An 18176-nucleotide genomic window follows, 5' to 3' on the forward strand; every position below is an offset into this window, starting at 1 on the left:
CTAACCACTGGAGTTTAGAAGAGTAAATGGTGACTTGATTGAAACATTAAGATCCTGAGGAGTCTTGACAGAGTGGATGTGGGAGAGGGCATTTCCTCTTATCTGAGAATCTAAAACTAGTGGTCACGGTTTAAAAATAAGAGGATAAAAACATTTTTAAAAGTAATTGTTAAGACAGATGAGGAGATTTTTTTTCCTCTGAGGATAGAGTGTCTTTGAAACTCTCTTCTTCAAAAGGCAGTGGAAGCAAATTCTTTGAATATTTTTAAGGCAGAGCTAGATAGCTTCTTGATTAACAAGAGGGTGAAAGGTTATCATGGGTAGGTGGGAGGTTACAATCAGATCAGTCATGATCTCATTGAAGGGCCGAGTGGCCTATTCCTACTCCCAGTTCGTATGATTGGAGAGCAGAAATTTTCCATTGTTTTTACACATTCTGTGTGTAAAATTTATGAAAACGAGAGAGAAAAGAACCTGCTCTCCAAATACTGTACACAGTTAAAATGAGAAACAAAGGTAAACCTATAGGCAGTTTATGGATGTCAATCTTACAGCCGATTGAAAACATTTATTTTTTTGTGGAAACTTACTGTAACCAGGAGGGGATGGGAGGCTTGTGGCATGTGTGTCCTCCGTAGATGCAGAGGAATCATAAAACCTCACATCGGCCGAAGAAATTAAACAGAGGAGTGTTACCGATTGTGTGTGGATTGGGATATGTCCTCTCAGCAGCAGAAACAAGCATCTCACAAAATGAGTCTAATTTGCACATCAATGTGAAAACATATTTTAAATCAGAACAGGAAGTTAACCAACTACATTACATCAATGCATTACAGCATGAAATTCAGATAGCAGAAATATTTTAATTTTATAACTTGAACACTAAAATGAACAGGGCGCTTCTATTACAGGGAATTATCTAACCCCCCTCAGAGTTAACCACGAGTAAATCTAACCACTTTCTGTGTGAAGTTTATATGGCACTTTCCCAAACCATCGAGCTGACTGTGGCTGCATGTCTCTCTTCTTCACAGTAGCTGCCTCTATCCCTTCCTTTGCTCTGTGGAGGTGTTTGAGGTCCCTGCAGGCGCTCACTGGTGCCTCTCTGTCCCTTGGTGGAGCAGAGACAGACTGCCTGCCCCAGTCTCTTTTTAAAATTCATTGACCGTCAGTGCAAACAGGAACACCACCAGCAGGGCAATGAGGTGGCTCCTCCTGCTGCACTGTAACCCAGTGAGACCCTGCTCCTCCCCGGGCACCCAGCCAACCGAATCCAACAGATCCCTAGAAATCTATCCTCAAAACTGTAAACTTCCAGCTTTTTTTTTCATCCATTCTGAGGTATGGGCATCACTGGCTATTTATTGCCCTTGTTCAGAGGGCATTTAAGGGCTGTGCGTCTGGAGTCACGTGTAGGCCAGACCAGGTAAGGACAGATGATTTTTTTTTTTACTGGTCTCAAATTCCACCATCTGCCATGGTGCGATTTGAACCCGAGTCCCCAGCGCATTACCCCGGGTCTCTGGATTACCAGTCCACTGACAATACCACTACACAGCTCCCTCTCTTCAGGGAGTTGTTCTTGGTGCTGTAAAAAAGACACATCAAGTGCATCTGGAGGTGCCACGAGGGCAGGTGGTGGAAAACATTCAGGCATCGAATGCACTACTTGTTCTTACAGCGCATGGGGTGGAAAGGACCAAGGCACAGAGCCAGGCTGCAGCACCAAGTTTCTTCATGGACACTGGCGAAGCCAATGATCTGGAGATGACTTGCTGCCTTTCCAGCGCAATCACGGCGATCATGTCGGATGAAGTGATCAGGCCGAATGTTTGTGCCACTTTGACCAACTTGCAGCCTGCATCTCCGGCCAGCCAGGCATTGTCCAGCCCTGCCCAGGCAATCAGAGAGGATTGAGCTACGCCATGCCAGGTCCATCCTCTGGCTCTTCTCTTTAGCCAGCTGCAGTAGATGCTCTGGATCACCATCGCTTTGACCGTCAGTGCAAAGAGGAACACCACCAGTAGGGCAATAAGGTGGCCCCTCCTGTCATACTGTAACCCAGTGAGACCCAGTTCCTCCCCGGGCACCCAGCCAGCTGAATCCGACAGATACCCAGAAATCTATCCTCAAAACTGTTAACTTCCAAACTTTGCCTCTCTCCCGCTCTGCTCCCCTTTTTGTTTCTATAGATGTTCCGTCCCTTAATCAAGTGGACCTCTAAACCTTGTAAAACTGGATTGATAGCGTAGGATGGAGCAGTTCCAGGTACAAATCACAGATGAATAATAAGTAGAACATGTGACCCATGATGTCCAGATTGAAGCAACTTGCATTGCCATAGCCTCCAGGGTTATAGGCCAAGCATTGAAAAATGGGATTAGTGTAGTCAGATCTTTGTTGACCAGGTGTGGCCACGATGAGCCAAATGGCCTCCTTCTGTGCTGTAAACATCTATGAGTCCATAAACAATCTTACACAGTACAGCGAGGCACAATTATCTACCACTTATCTGGAAAAAAACAAAATCTAAATCAAGTGAATGTTAATTTCCCATTGTAGGTTTAGGGAAGATTATATTCAGATAGCAACTTTCCCTCTGGAGTGTCAATGGCCTCTTTACAAAACTAGTCACAGAAGCCCATCCACAATCTCATGATGTACTAATGGATCCTTACTTGGAGAAATACAATGAGACAAATGTGCTTTTGCAAAGTTTAAGGTATTGTTTAAGCTCTGCTGACATCCTGGGCCAATAGAGATTGTCGCTGACCATACGGATTCAATTTTCTATACTGATGGGTGTTGAATAATCTACAGCCATTAATTTATTATTTAATATGAGTTGCTGTTCCTTAAACATCAATTTCCCCCGGACAGTGAATTTATCAGGGGCAGAGGCATTCACACGCACTTGATGCCAGGCCAGCCGTTTTGGAGTCTTAGCAGCCATTCTTTGAAGTCACTTAGTGTGTTATATTAAAAGCAAAATACTGTGGATGCTGGAAATCTGAAATAAAACCAGAAACTGTTGGAAAAACTCAGCAGGTCTGGCAGCATCTGTGGAGAGAGAAACAGTGAACTTTTCGAGTCTGTATGACTCTTCTTCACTTTGTGCGTTGTTCAGTTGCTTGAGAACTACTGATTCTAACAGGCAGTAATCAGTTTTGATACTGACCGCTTTCTGCCTGCGTACACTTTCAGCGATATTGTCCAAGATGTGTGGACTGTTGTAAAATATGAGGACTGTTCATTAAGACTTACCTGCCAAGGACTATTCTTGAAATTGATAACAAAGCTTTAGCACCATGTATCTTTAATAGAAGATGGAGGATATTGCTCTTGATTTGATAGCCTCATTTTGGTCTGTAGGATCTAAGCACATGTGCAGTGTTAATTCTCCTTTGGTGTCACCACCATCAAACTGAACCATGCGGCTGGTGTCATTACAGAAGTGACCTTGTTCTGTCTGAACAGACCATGCAGGGTTTCCTTCAGCTTATCCCTTAAAGGCAGAGGTACAAAACTTATGCAACTGCAACTTGTCCCACCAAATTGTTTGAGGATATACTCCTTGATAACTGACTTGTAGATGTTGATCATATATACATTTACTCCAACAGATGGTATTCTATTAATTTCATTATCATTTGTACTTAATGATGTCCATGCTCAGGCAAGCATCTACTCAGAGGGAATACAATCATTGCCATCAACAAGTTTACATTCCAGCTTACACTTATAGTCACCACACTGGACCAGGGCTCATGCTTGTCCTCCAATGGGGAGACTTGCACCTTCATCAGCTGGCATCTGGGTCTTAAGGGAATCAAATGTTGCAAACTTAAAAATCCCTTCTTATTGGTATAATAGAAGTGGAATTATGCTGCACACTCCTGTCTATTTGAAATCTCGGGTAGCTGCCTAAACTCCAGTTTAAATGTGACACATTTCAATTCATCCATGCCAATAGGACCGACCACACTGATCATCAAAAACTTTTGTCTTCATCTTTTGCTCCAGCTTTGTATGTTGGCAATTCTTTTCCATGGCATTTCACCACAAAATGATTGCTTTTGCTGCACATTTTCCAAAAGGCTGGGCACAACCCTCTTGTGGAACTAGTGTTTCTTCTCACAGCACTCATGAGTCTTTGGGGTTTCTGTAGCGTTGTCCTGAAACTTGCATGTCACATTTTTTGGGGGGGGGGGGATGCTGGGTCACACTCACAGGCTGTCTTCTAAGCTCTGATGACTTTGGGTTGCACCACCATGATTTCTCATTTGTCTTCGATATGGTTAGATTAGCTGCTCGAAACTGTCCCTCTCATCTACAACTCCAACACAAGTCAGTCTTGGAGTAATAAAACCAGAAACTGCTGGAAAAACTCAGGCCTGGTAGCATCTGTGGAGAGAGAAACAGTTAACGTTTGAAGTCCAATATGACTCTTCTTTGGAAGAAGCTACCAAGGTGTTCTGAAGAAGAATCATATGGGCTCGAAACGTTAACTCTGTTTCTCTCTCCACAGATGCTGCCAGACCTGCTGAGTTTTTCCAGCAGTTTGTGTTTATTTCAGATTTCCAGCATTCGCAGTATTTTACTTCTGCTTTACTCTGGTATTGAACTCACATCCTTTGGGGAGTTTGAGGTGCTGTACGATCTTGGTCATACGTTTCACCAGAATCTTGCATTCTCCTGTTGAACATATCTCCCACAAAAATGATGTATTCTTGCATGGTTAGCAACACTGAACTTGCTCACCACCACTGCCTTCAGCATGTGTTGATACCTCTTTAAATCGTAGGTATGGCAGGTTATCATAAAGTTCCATCATTTTATTTAAGCATATGAAATAAGTTATCTTCCAGGAGTTTCAGCACGCCAAATCTGCTGCGTCTCTGGATCACACACTCATAAGGACAGAACAAAAGAACCATCTGACTGTATTCACTGCTCACAGTGCGGTCACCTCTACAGCGGGAAGACTAAAGTAGACAAGATGACCGCTTTGCGGGACATCTCCACTCAATCTACAAACATGAACCCGACTTTCCTGTTGCTTGCCATTTCAATTCGCCATCTTGCTCTCATGCTTACATCTCTGTCCTTGGCCTGCTGAAATGTTCTAGTGAAGCCCAGTGCAAGCTGGAGAAACAGTACCTCAACTTTTGATTAGGCACTTTGTAGCCTTCTGGACTCAACACTGAGCTCAACTACTTCAGACCATGAACTCTGTGCTCCATCTTGAATTTCTTTAGTGCTGGTCTGTATCTTGCTTTCACGTTTTTGCTTTCAGACAGTGCTGACCTTTATTCTGCTATTAACACCTATTCTGACCAAGCTTTGTGTCTTTAATGCTATCATTAGCACTCCCTTTGCCTCCGTTCCATGTCATATTTGTTATTTTATCTCCCTCCACTCTCTGACCCATCCCTGAAAATCTCTTACTCCACCTGCACCCCCTTTTCAACAGCATAAAACTGTTCCCATTCCTAACTTCCTTCAGTTCCAAAGAAGTCATATTGGACTCAAAACGTTAATTCTGTTTCTCTCCACAGATGCTGCCAGACCCGAGTTTTTCCAGCACTTTGTTTTTATTACAGATCTCCAGCCTCTGTAGTATTGTGCGTTTAGTTTAGTGTTTAATTCACTACCACCTCTCTTCCAGGAATGCCTGCCTTGAAGAGGTTCTGTCCTTTTCTTCAACAGGATTTCCATTTGTCTCTTTCAACTTGTTCACCTTCATCGCTTTCTATTTCCCTCCTGGTATTTGATAAGATGTTTCCCAAAATTCCCTTTCACGGCCTCACTTCCCTCCTCAATGACCATCTTCGGCTCCGACTTACACCATGGATTCAAATTGAAGTTTCAGCGTTCATGTTTCAAATCCACCCAGGATTACAAGTATCTCCGAGATACACGATAATCCTGTTTTTGCCGCATCCTGTCTCCTCCCACCCCCACCTCGGTGCCATGCGCTGCCCTATGTACACACTCAATCTCTCTCAACAGCAGCACCAACTGACCCCATCTAAAAGCTGTCCTTATCCCCAGTTTTGTTTTATTCTTCCTGTCATCCAATACCTTAACAAGAAACTTTATCTCTTCCTTATGGTGTGAAGAAATGCAAGTTCCAACAACTTATTAGTATGGACCCCTTTTAAATCCTTCCTCCCTTCCCTCTGACCCCATTCCTCTTCTAATCCCAGCTTTTGCTTACTATACCCTCTGACCTTCCCCTCTCTGAGGCTGAACGATCTACACTCAGCAAAAGACTCACTTTTATCCCCTTACACCCTCATCTTAATGAATTGAGCGCAGCACAATGTTGAACTCTTCCGTCACCTTTGCCTCGGTGCTCTCTTCTTTGGGCAGTTCTCCCCATGCTCAACAGACTCTCTCACGCGCCACCAGTAGTCTCCTTCCCCCGGACCCTTCTCTGGCCTCTTACCTGCTTTTGATCTTTTCATTGAACTGTCGGTGTGACATCGGTTGTCTTAATTTCTCTGCTTCCCTCAGCCATTCTAACTTGTCCCCCTCTGACATTCCATTCTCTCAGGTCTAACCCTGACTTTGTTATCAAACCTGCTGACAAGGGTAGTGCTGACATTGTATGGTATACCCACCTCTACCTCACAGAGGCTGAGCACCAACTCTCAGACACTTCTTCCTACCTCCCCCTAGACCATAATCCCACCACCAAACATCAAACCATTGTTTCCAGGACTGTCACTGACCTCATCTCTTCTGGAGATCTTCCCTCCACTGCCTCCAACTTCATGGTACAGCCCATTTCTACCTCCTTCCCAAAATCCACAAAACAGGATTGTGCTAGTACACCCATTGTTTCAATCCCTTCCTTCCCCACTGGACTTATTTCTTCCTATCTTAACTCCTTTTTATCTCCCCTTGTCCAGTCTCTTCCCATCTATATTAGTGATTCCTCTGACACCCTACATCAGTTCAACAATTTCTAGTTTCCTTCCCCTAACCACCTCATCTTTACTATGGATGTCCAATCCCTCTATGCCTCCATCCCACCTGACTGAACTTGTTCTCTCACTGAACCAATTTCTCCCCAAGTTGTCTTATTTCCTCCAAATATGAGGTGCAGCAAATGGATACCTGCACGGGCTCTAGTTATGCCTGCCTACGATAGGGTTCCCCTTGACCTCAATTTCCACTCCACCATCCTCCATATTCAAAGTATTATCCTCTACCATTTCTGCTAACTACCACCAAAAACCATCATCCCCTCCCCTCTCAGGATTCCAAAGGGGCCATTCCCTCTGGGAAACCCTGGTCCACTCCTCATTAACCCTCAACGCTTCATCTCCTGCCCACAGCACCTGCCCATGCAAGCGCAGGAGGTGCAACACCTGTCCCTTTACCTTCTCACTGTCCAAGGCTCCAAATACTCCATTCAGATGAAGCAGCGCTTCACTTGCACCTTCTTCAATTTGGTCTACTGTATTTGCTGCTCACAAAGTGGTCTCCTCTACATTGGGGAGACTAATTGCAGATTGGGTGACCACTTTGCAGAACACCTCTGCTCAGTTCACCAGCATGACTTCAACCTTCTGCTCGCTTGCCGCTTCGATTCACCATCTTCCTCTCATGCTCAAATTTCTGCCCTTGGCCTGCTACAATGTTCCAGTGAAGCCCAACACAAGCTGGAGAAACAGCACCTCACCTTCCAATTAGGTACTTTACAGCCTTCTGAACTCAGCATTGAGTTCAACAACTTCAGACCATGAACTCTCTCCATTTTGAATTTATTTTCCTCTAGTGCCAGTCTGTATCTTGTTCTCAATGTTTTGCTTTCAGACAGTGCTGATCTTTATCCTGCTGTTAACATCTACTCTGACCAAGCTTTTCATCGTCAATACTATGACTCCCTTTGCCTGTGTTCCATGACTCCTGTCATTTATCTCTTTGCTCTCTAACCTATCCCTGACCTCTTTTGCTTCACCTGCCTCTCCACTCTTTTTCAGCAGCATGAAACCAATCACATTCCTAACTTTCTTCCATTCCAAAGAGGGGTCATATTAGACTTGAAACCTTTTGTTTCTCTCAGCAGATGCTGCCAGACCCGCTGAGTTTTTCCAGCAATTTGTTTTTATTATCTTTTCTTTATTTAGTTTCCTGTTTAATTAGTTTAATCTAATACAACTTTGTTGATTTTAGTTTGTTTGAAGAAAGAGTCTTAAAATAGTGAAATCCTGTCCTTTGGTGATTTCTATCAGTCACTGGGAAATTAATCTCTTAAAAAGTCAGTGGTCTCTATGGGAACTGTAGTAAATATAAGGTCTCACGCCCCGAAGTTGCTAACCTAATTTGTGTTATTTATTTTAGCTTTTCTGTAATTAAGAAATAGTGAATTGAGAATGAGACCCTTTATGTAATGTAGCAAGGGGTAGATTTAAAAGGATTTTGTAGAAAAGTTTTTAAGTGTTCCATGAGTTTTGCACCTAAAAAAAAGAGAAAGCATGTTTAACTACTTTAGATTTACTAATGCATCACTAATGAACAGCTTATATGGTTGAATAGTCTGGTAAGAGTAACAACCACAAGGTTATGTATAAAAAATCCCAATTCAAGTGTGCGCTGATTAGAAGTGACATTACAGAACATGAAATAAAAATGAGATCAAGAATAAATAGACCTCTTTAAAAGATAAAGACAACAAAAAAGCATTTGCCACTGAATTAGGGAAATGTCAAATTACTGTTAGGTGTTTAAACTACTTTCAAACCAAGACTTATAAAAAAGCAAGTGCACTTTATTACCGTGATATCTTAAAATAAACATTTTGTCCCCAAAACCAACATAGAAACCAAACAGCAAAACAAATCAGTTTGTGGTATAAAAATAGACTTTAGAAACATAAATATGTGCAAATATATTAGCAAAATCATGAATCATTATGTTGTAAATTAAGAACAGTGACAGATTACTCAAAAAACCCTGTAGAATTAGTTCAGTGGCTGAAAGGTGTCTTAAAGATTCAAGGATTTGTTCGTAAGATAATTTTAATTAGTCAAGAAGTGGTAAGAAAAGGACTGTCAAATCCACTGTCCTGCTGAATAGCATCTATATTGGGGATCATGTGCAATGGGTACTTATGGGAATATTCTTTCAGATGGTGTAGTTTGCTTGTCTTTGCTATTCCGTCATTCAGTGCGAGTTCAGGCTCAGTACACTTAATATATTTATGAGGCTTTGTCCTCACACTCAACTGGCCCCTGTTAAAAACAGAAAGGCTGTTTTCTGCAACTTTTTGTATTTGTTCTGTATGTATCCTTGACACAACTGGGATTGTTTTACTTGAATAACAAGCATGCTCTTCATCTGAAAGAGAGCTAATTTCAGAGGCTATAGAGGAAATGGAAGGTGACACTTGTGCAGTGCCATTTGCCACAGAATCTATTTTATGTATCAAGTTTGTAGATGACATTGGCTTAGAAATGCCACTTGACCCTGTGCATACTATAGGTGTGCTACAATCATCTAGATGGCATGTTTTTCCTTCAGTCTGCCTAAAATTGTAAGTGCCCGTTTTACAGGACCTAATAGCTTCAAGATTGGAAACACAATCACCATCTCTTTCAGGGGTTTCTTGCACATCCGATGTCCCAGTCATAGTTTTGGAGCAGACATATTCTTCTGAATAATGTATAAAACCTTTTGAAGGCGAGACACCATCCTGACTGTATGCCATTTTCAAAGACGTTCTGTCTGTAAGACTATCAATAGAGCTGAATGTATGTGCTTTGCTGAGACACATTTGGGAAAGATATTTTGCTGAATTCTGAAAATGTGCAACACTGGCAGCTTTGTGAAGCTTTGGTTTTGACACAGCGCCATTCAATTGATGACTATCCTTTGTCTTATGCAACAAGGTAGTTGTATCCTTTTGTAAAATACCAGACTTTCCTTCAATCTTATGAATAGTAACTGGTTTATGATTTGTAAACAATTCTTCTTCTGGAGTGCCATTCTCTGCAGTTGGACCATACACAATCTTGTTCAAACAGTATGGCGCACATACTTTATGAATTTCATTGCCTGTTCTGTGTTTTCTGAATTTCTGGACTAGGTCTTCACTAGAAGATGGTTTCTCAACGTGCTTTGCCTGCACATGCACGGATCCAGTAGCCTCTCGATTTTGCTCAGGAATGACTGGAGATTGTTCTGAACTTTGCATATTTGGATGTGCTTTGGGTAGAAGGAAACAAGTGATAAAATGCATTTACATATTAAGATTCATCCACGTGAAAATGTAGGTTATTTGGCATTAAGTACCAATGCTGGCACAGGATAAAGGGGAGCAATCTCATCAGGTGTTATAAGAAGCCAGATGCAATACAAAACTTGGCACAGAAAATTGTCTGCAACTTTAAATGCTAAATGGCTTTTACAATAGCTCTTTTTCATCATACAGATCACAGTAATGATGAAAACAATTAGTCATAATTCGGATAAGGAAAACAGTTACATAGCGCCTTTCACAACTGCAGAATGTCCCAAAGCACTTCACAGCCATTAAATTACTGTTGCCATTATGTCCTTTATTTTTGTTATGCTCCGGACACAAAAAAATTATAAAAGTTGGGACCATAGCATAGCCAACTTGAAGTTAAATCTCCATACATTCTTATGCATACTTAATCAGTCCAACTGACATTCCGTTTGTTATCCGTTCACATAGTAGCAGATATTAAAAAATATTAAAAATTCGCTAACCTGTGGACTATGTTAGCAAAAACACATTTCTTCCTTTAAAGTTAATGGGATAAAGTTTCTATAATGTTGTTCACTGATGATTGCACAATGTTCAGCATCATTTGCAACTCCTCAGATACTGAAGCAGTCCATGGCCAAATACAGCAAGACCTGGGCAATATCCAGGCTTGGGCTGACAAGTGGCAAGTAACATTCACGCCACACAAGTGCCAGGCAAAAACCATTTACAAGAAGAATGAATCTAACCTTCACCCCTTGATATTCAATGGCATTACCATCGCTGAATTCCCCACTATCAACATCCTGGGGTTACTATCGACCAGAAACTGAACTGGATTAACCATATAAATACTGTGGCTACAAGGGCAGATCAGAGGCTAGGAATCCTGTGGCGAGTAACTCACCTCACGACTCCCTAAAGCCTGTCCACCATCTACAAGGCACAAGTCAGGAGTATGTTAGAATACTCTCCACTTGCCTGGAAGTGTGCAGCTCCAACAACACTCAAGAAGCTTGACACCACCCAGGACAGAGCAGCCTGCTTGATTGGCACCCCATACACAAACATTCATTCCTTCCACCACCAATGCACTGTGACAGCACTATACACCACCTACAAGATGCACTGCAGGAACTCACCAGGATACTTAGACAGCATCTTCCAAGCCCACAACCACTACCATCTAGAAGGACAAGGGCAGAGAACACATGGGAACACCACCACCTGCAAGTTCCCCTCCAAGGCACACAACATCCTGGCTTGGAACAATATCGCCATTCCTTCACTGTCGCTGGGTCAAAATCCTGAAACTTCCTCCCTAGCAGCACTGTGGGTGTACCTACATCACACACTGCAGTAGTTCAAGACAGCAGCTCACCACTACCTTATCAAGGGCAATTAGGGGTGGGCAATAACTCCTGGCCTAGACAGCAATGCCCACATCCCATGGGGGCAAGCAACCATTTTTCTCCTTGGTCTCTGTAAATGCAGCTTGAGTTGGACATTAGTATGTGCAATCAAAACTTGAGGTTACTCAATTTTGTATCTCTCTTGGGCAAATATACCATAAATCGCAGCACATAAGTCACATTTTATTGTCTTACTTCTTTCATGGGATGTGGGCATCGCTGACTGGGCCAGGATTTTTATTGCCCATCCCTAATTGCCGTCAAGGTTGTGATGGTGAGCCACCTTCTTGAACCACTGCAGCTCGTGTAGTGTAGGTACACCCACAGTGCTGTTAGGGAGGGAGTTCCAGGATTCCGACCCAGAGGCAGTGAAGAAACATTAATATAGCTCCAAGTCAGGATGGTGAGTGGCTTTGAGGGGAACTTGCAGGTGATGTTGTTCCTATGCATCTGCTGCCCTTGTCCTTCTCAGCGGTTGAGGTTGGAGGTTTAGATGGTTCTGTTGAAGAAGCTTTGTTGCTGCTGTGCACTGCTGCCACTCTATGTTGATGGTAGAGGGAGTGGAAGTTGAAGGGAGTGGTGGACGGGGTGCCAATCAAGCGGACTGCTTTGTCTTGGATGTCAAGCCTCTTGAGTGTTGGTTGGAACTCCACTCCACTCTGCCAGAGTATTCCATCACATTCCTGGCTTGTACCTTGCAGATGGTGGACAGGCTTTGGGGAGTCAGAAAGGGAGTTAATCTCTGCAGAATTCCAAGCCTCTGACTTGCTCTTGTAGCCACAGTATTTATATGGCTGGTCCAGTTCAGTCTCTGGTCAATGGCAAACCGCTGGGTGTTGATAGTGGGGGATGCAGTGATGGTAATGCCATCGAATGTCGTGGAGAGATAGTTGGATTCTCTCTTGTTGGAAATGGTCATTGCCTGACACTTATGTAGCAAGTAACATTCGTGCCAGACATCAGTCCAAGCTTCAATGTTGTCCAGGTCTTGCCGCATATGGGAATGGACTGACTCAATGTCTGAGGATTCACAAGTGGTGCTGAACATTGTGCAGTCATCAGCAAAGATCTCTCCACTTCTGATCTTATGATGGAGGGAAGATCATTAATGAAGCAGCTGAAAATGACTGGGACTACCCTGAGGAATTCCTGCAGTGATGTTTTGGGACTGAGATGATTAACCTCTAACAACCACAACCATCTTCCTTTGAGTGCAGAGTTTCTCCCTCCCACCCACCCCTCTTGACTCCCATTGACTTCAGTTTTACTAGGGCTCTTTGATCCCACTCGGTCAAATGCTGCCTTGATATCAAGGGCAGTCATTCTTCCCTCACTGCCTTAAATTCAGCTCTTCTGTCCATGTTTGGACTAAGGCTGTAATGAGTTCAGGAGCTGAATGGCCCTGGCAGAACCTAAACTGAGCATCAGTGAGCAGGTTATTTCTGCGTAAGTATCATTTGATAGTGTCGACTACAGCTTCCACTAGTTTGCTGATGATAGTGTAGACTGATGGGGCAGTAATTGGTCTGGTTGGATTTGTCCTGCTTTTTGCGGAACATATCTGGGCAATCTTCCACATTGCTGAGTTGATGCCAATATTATAACTAATGGAACAGTTTGGCTAAGTGCACAGCTAGTTCTGGAGCACAAGTCTTCAGTACTATTGCCAGAATGTTGTCATAGCTTTTGCAGTATCCGGTGCCATCAGCTATTTCTTGATATCAAGTGGACTGGAATGAATTGGCAGAAGACCGGTATCTGTGATGCTGGGGACATCAAGAAGAGGTTGCGATAGATGATCCACCTGGCACTTCTGGCTGAAGATGACTGCAAATGCTTCAGCCTTGCCCTTTGAACTGATATGCTGGGCTTCCCCATTACTGAGGATGGGGATATTTCTGGAGCTTCCTCCTCCAGTTAGTTATTTAATTACCCACCCTCATTCATGACTGGATGTGGCAGGACTGCAGAGCTTAGACACGATCCATTGGTTGTGGGATCACTTAGCTCTCTCTATCACATTCTGCTTTGGTTTTCTGGCATGCAAATAGTCCTGTGTTATAGCTTCATCAGAATGACACCTCATTTTCAGGTTTGCCTAGTGCTGCTCCTGGCATGCCCCGTCCTGCACTCTTCATTAAGGCAGGGTTGATGGTAATGATGGAGTAGGGGAAATGCCAGGCCATTAAGTTCCAGATTGTGATCATATACAATTCTGCAGCTACTGATGGCCCATAGCATCTCATGGATGCCCTGTCTCGAGTTGCTAGATCTGATTGAAATCTATCCCATTTAGCCAAGGTGGTAATGCCACTCAACACAATGGAGGGTATCCTGAATGTGAAGACTGATCACCTAATATTTTCAGCCCCCAAAATCATGTTTTTGTATACACACAGGGTGTAAGCTGTTCCTCCTTTTCAGCCACAACATGCCATGTTCTCATTAGTAATCAGCCTCAACTTTATACTCTACAAATGCATGTTTTATTTATCAGTACCTTATAACTGGGCTTGAGGGATTGAGCAGACTGCACACAGCGTTGTGAAGATGTGTGGGAGTGTAAGGCACATCCATTCTTTGCATTGGATGCTGATGTCATTTCAAAATGGTGTCTACCCATACAGGCTGTTCACCTTTATACTTGGTGTATAAGTCAACCCCTGTTAAATTTAATGTTACAAAATACCATACATACCAGCCAGCATTTCAGCTTTACCACGCTTTCGATTTGGAAGAGGAGTTTCTAAAGCTTTGGCCATTGCAGCCAACTTGCTAGCAGCATTCATAATTCTCTTTTCAGCACTGTAAAACAATAACAAACATTTTAATATAAATCTATACTGCCAGCATAACTAACTTGGCTCTTGAGCCCATAATTTCCAAAGGATCATAAACTCCTCTTTCAAGAACTGGGCTTTTCAGAAGGAGGTTATTGGCGAAGAGTGTAGGGATCAATAAAAAAAATGCTTTATATTTATTAAAATCTCAAACTAGTAACTTTGTGCAAAGAACTGCTCCCATTCTTGTAACAAGTATTCAACTGCCTACACATTACTGTACTCCAAAAATGGTTTGTATGTCAATTTTATTTTAAAACACATCAAACTAAATTGAAGTGGCACAATTCTAGAGAGCACGAGTTTACTTTTAAAAACTGCACAAGTGAACAAGGCCAAGCTCAGCAATGACAGTCTCCACATTTGAAAAGTCAGCTATGAGGTACAGAGAACTGCCCATGTCTGTGGAAGGATGTCCCAGTTTGCTTTGCAGCCCTCAGAAGTGGAAGCTAAGGGACCGGAGAAAATTGGCAAATGAAATGTAGAGCTTAGCCAAATGCAGCGCTTTGAAATAATTTTGATATGTCCATAATTGTTAGTATTGCTAGTTCTTTGCTCTCCACAGGCAATCAACATCTAGCTACCTTCAATGAACATAGCCTTATTCACTAAGATAAAAGCAAAAACTGCGGATGCTGGAAATCCAAAACAAAAATAAAAATACCTGGAAAAACTCAGCAGGTCTGGCAGCATCTGCGGAGAGGAATACAGTTAACGTTTCGAGTCCAAATGACTCATCAGAACTTCTTTAGTTCTGATGAAGAGACATTCGGACTCGAAACGTTAACTGTGTTCCTCTCCACAGATGCTGTCAGACCTGCTGAGTTTTTCCAGGTATTTTTGTTTTTGTTTTGGATAGCCTTATTCATGTTGGAGCAATATATATCAGGGGAATGTACATAGTTAATCAGTAAGAAGTCTGCATTAGTAGGTTCACCACCCTTAAAAATAATTTCTACTCTATTGCAAGACTCTGATTTCATTAATCCTCAATAAGGACATATTAATGATGAGGATGGCAGATTTAAAAGAGTTGAGCCCTGGGGCTCAAAGTTTTGATCTTACGGACTGGGACCTATTAATCTTTGATTTCTGACTGTGTTTTATTAGCCTGTGCATCAAAGGGACATTGTTCCTTTAAGAAGGAACACTGTCTCAAATCTCCTAAAGTTTTACAATTAAACGTCGTACATTTCTGCTCAATGTCTGCTCAATCCCCCGCGCCAAGTTATAAGGTACTGGTAAATAAAACATGCACTTGTAGAGTGAAAAGTTGAGGCTGATTACTAATGAGAACATGGCATGTTGTGGCTGAAAAGGAGGAACGGCTTACACCGTGTGTATGCAAAAACATGACGTTACTGGTAACCACAGTAAACAATGGTCTAATAGAAACTGCAACAAAGATTTTTACCCGTCATTCTTCCCACTATCTGTTAGGAGTTGCTGCAGGCAGGTCAAATAATATTTTCGCATTTTTCGTGCAGTTTGTTGACGCTCCTTCAACACTTCCGTACGAATCATTTCAGCTGCTCGCTCCTTACTCTCTTGAATATAACGCATCATGTCTCCTGCACAAATTAAGAAGGTTCTCAGGATACACAAATAATGTCATAGTTTAAAATCACAGCATTAAACTTTGTTCCTCTGGTAGGAAGTAAATAACGTGCATTTATAAAGTGTACTCTAAAAGCATTTCATTGGACATGAAACACTTTGGAATGTCTTGAGGTCATGAAGGCCATCACTGTTGTACTGTAAAGAAACTTGACAGCCAATTTGCACATTAAGGGGTGCAAAACAATGAGATGATATTGATTAAGAGATAAACATGGATTCCTCTCCTGCTCTTTGAGTATTGCCATGGAATCTTTAATGTCCCACTGAGAAGAGAGTCAGATCCTAGGTTTAACATCTCAATAAAAAGACAGCATCTCTGACAGTGCACTATTAAATCAGTACTGCTGAAGTGTCAACCCGTGTTGTGTGCTCAACTCTATAGAAGTGGGGCTTAAACCCACAACTCTGACTCACTACCGCTTCAAGATATTGGTAACTGCAGTAAGCCAAGACCATTACTTGACTTGCTTTTATAAGTACTTCGAGATTTTTCAATGTAATAAGATATTTTACGAAAAGCCTACACCTGAGAGAGCGTGGAGAAAGCAGACATGTAAGGAGCATACCAGAGAGGAGAATATATAAATACAGAGCGAGGCTCTGAGCTGTAGCAGTTGCTGGAGAACACAGTTTTAAAAAAAAAATCAGATTGTGACATCACATGAAAACCATAAGCTGGTTGGCTGGTGAGTAACTAATCTTAGGGAGAGTGCGTAAATAGCCGAAAATGAAAATAAAATAGAAAATCTATATTTTTTCTAAGTGGTAAAGGTCTATTTTATTACTAAAGTTCAAATTAGTACATATAAAGAGGAAAATAAATAAATTAATCAAATCATTAGTTAATTAAATTCAGGATGATGGTGCAGGTGATGTGTTGTGATTGTAGCACATGGAGCTTCTGGATGCGAGTGTGATCCAGGGCAAGCATGTCTGCAGTTAAGTGTCTGCGGCTTGAGGAGCCACTGAACTGGAGGGCAAGCTGCAGACGCTGGAACATATCAGGGAAGGGAAAAGTTACCTGAATACTTCATTCCAGAAGGAAATCACATCCCTTAGGATAGGGTCTTCAGATTTGGTCAGTGTTTAGGGATAGGGATGTGAGACTGCAAGTGAGGCAGGTATGGAGACCCCGAAAGCAGGACTGCAGGGGCCTCAGCCCTTTGTGATTGTCCAACAGGTTTGAGGTTCTTTCAGCTTGTTTGGATGAGAGTGGGGACTGCAGAGTGGATGGGCAAAATGACCAGGACACTGTGGTACAGAAAGTCATTCAAGCAGGGGAAGTAAATAGGAATTTAGTGGTAGTAGGGGAATAGTATAGTCAGGAGATAGACACAGTTCTCTGCAGCCGAAAGCAAGAGTCCAGATGGCTGTGTTGCCTGTACGGTGTCAGGGTTCAGGAAGTCTGTTCATGGCTGGCGAGGAACTTGCAATGGGATGGCGAAGATCCAGTTGTCGTGGTCCATGTAGGTACCAATGACATAAGTAGAATTAAGAAAGAGGTTTTGCTGAGGGAATATGAGTAGCTTGGTGCTAAATTTAAAAGGCAGAACTTCAAGGATAATCATCTCTGGATTATTACCTGAGGCACAAGCAAATTTGGCATAGGGTAAAAAAGATTAGAGATGAATGCGTGGTTCAAAGATTGGCATGGTAGAAATGGGTTTTGATTCATGGGGCACTGGCACCAGTACTGGGGAAAGTAGGAGCTGTATTGTTCGGAGGGTCTACTCCTGAACCACGCTGGGGCCACTGTTCTGGCAAATCGTTAACTAGTAGTAGAGAAAGCTTTAAGCTAAATAGTTGGGAGGAAAGGATCATGTGAGAGATGATAGAAGTAAAGGGAAACAACAAAGTAATGGAGCAGGGCAGCAATTTGGGTAACGAGTACCAGAGTGTGACAAGAAGAGACAGAACATACAATTGTAAGAGTGCACCAGCAAAGCAGGCCAGAGATTGCAAAAATGGTTAAAAAATTTAAGGCCCTGTAACTGAATGCACACAGCATTTATAACAAAAATGGTGAATTGCTAGCACAGGTAAATATGTGACCTGATA

The 18176-nt window shown here is 42.4% G+C and overlaps 1 protein-coding gene across 5 annotated transcripts in view; it reads right to left on the reverse strand.

Annotated features, from left to right (window-relative positions):
• Nucleotides 1-8769: 8769 nt before the first annotated feature.
• Nucleotides 8770-18176, reverse strand: part of cep152 (centrosomal protein 152) — a 100560-nt gene continuing 91153 nt past the window's right edge. For 4 of the 5 annotated variants that reach the window (XM_041175286.1, XM_041175285.1, XM_041175287.1 and 1 more), the window contains 3 exons: nt 15913-16069; nt 14357-14463; nt 8770-10221 (listed from right to left, as the gene is read on the reverse strand). In XM_041175286.1, coding sequence (XP_041031220.1) covers nt 9044-10221; nt 14357-14463; nt 15913-16069 — 1442 coding nt within the window. In that variant the 3' untranslated portion in view covers nt 8770-9043. The remainder of the gene's footprint in view (nt 10222-14356; nt 14464-15912; nt 16070-18176) is intronic. The other variant, XM_041175288.1, reaches the window with a different exon arrangement.

The sequence above is a fragment of the Carcharodon carcharias genome, chromosome 26, assembly GCF_017639515.1.
Source record: "Carcharodon carcharias isolate sCarCar2 chromosome 26, sCarCar2.pri, whole genome shotgun sequence".
Lineage (NCBI taxonomy): Eukaryota > Metazoa > Chordata > Chondrichthyes > Lamniformes > Lamnidae > Carcharodon > Carcharodon carcharias.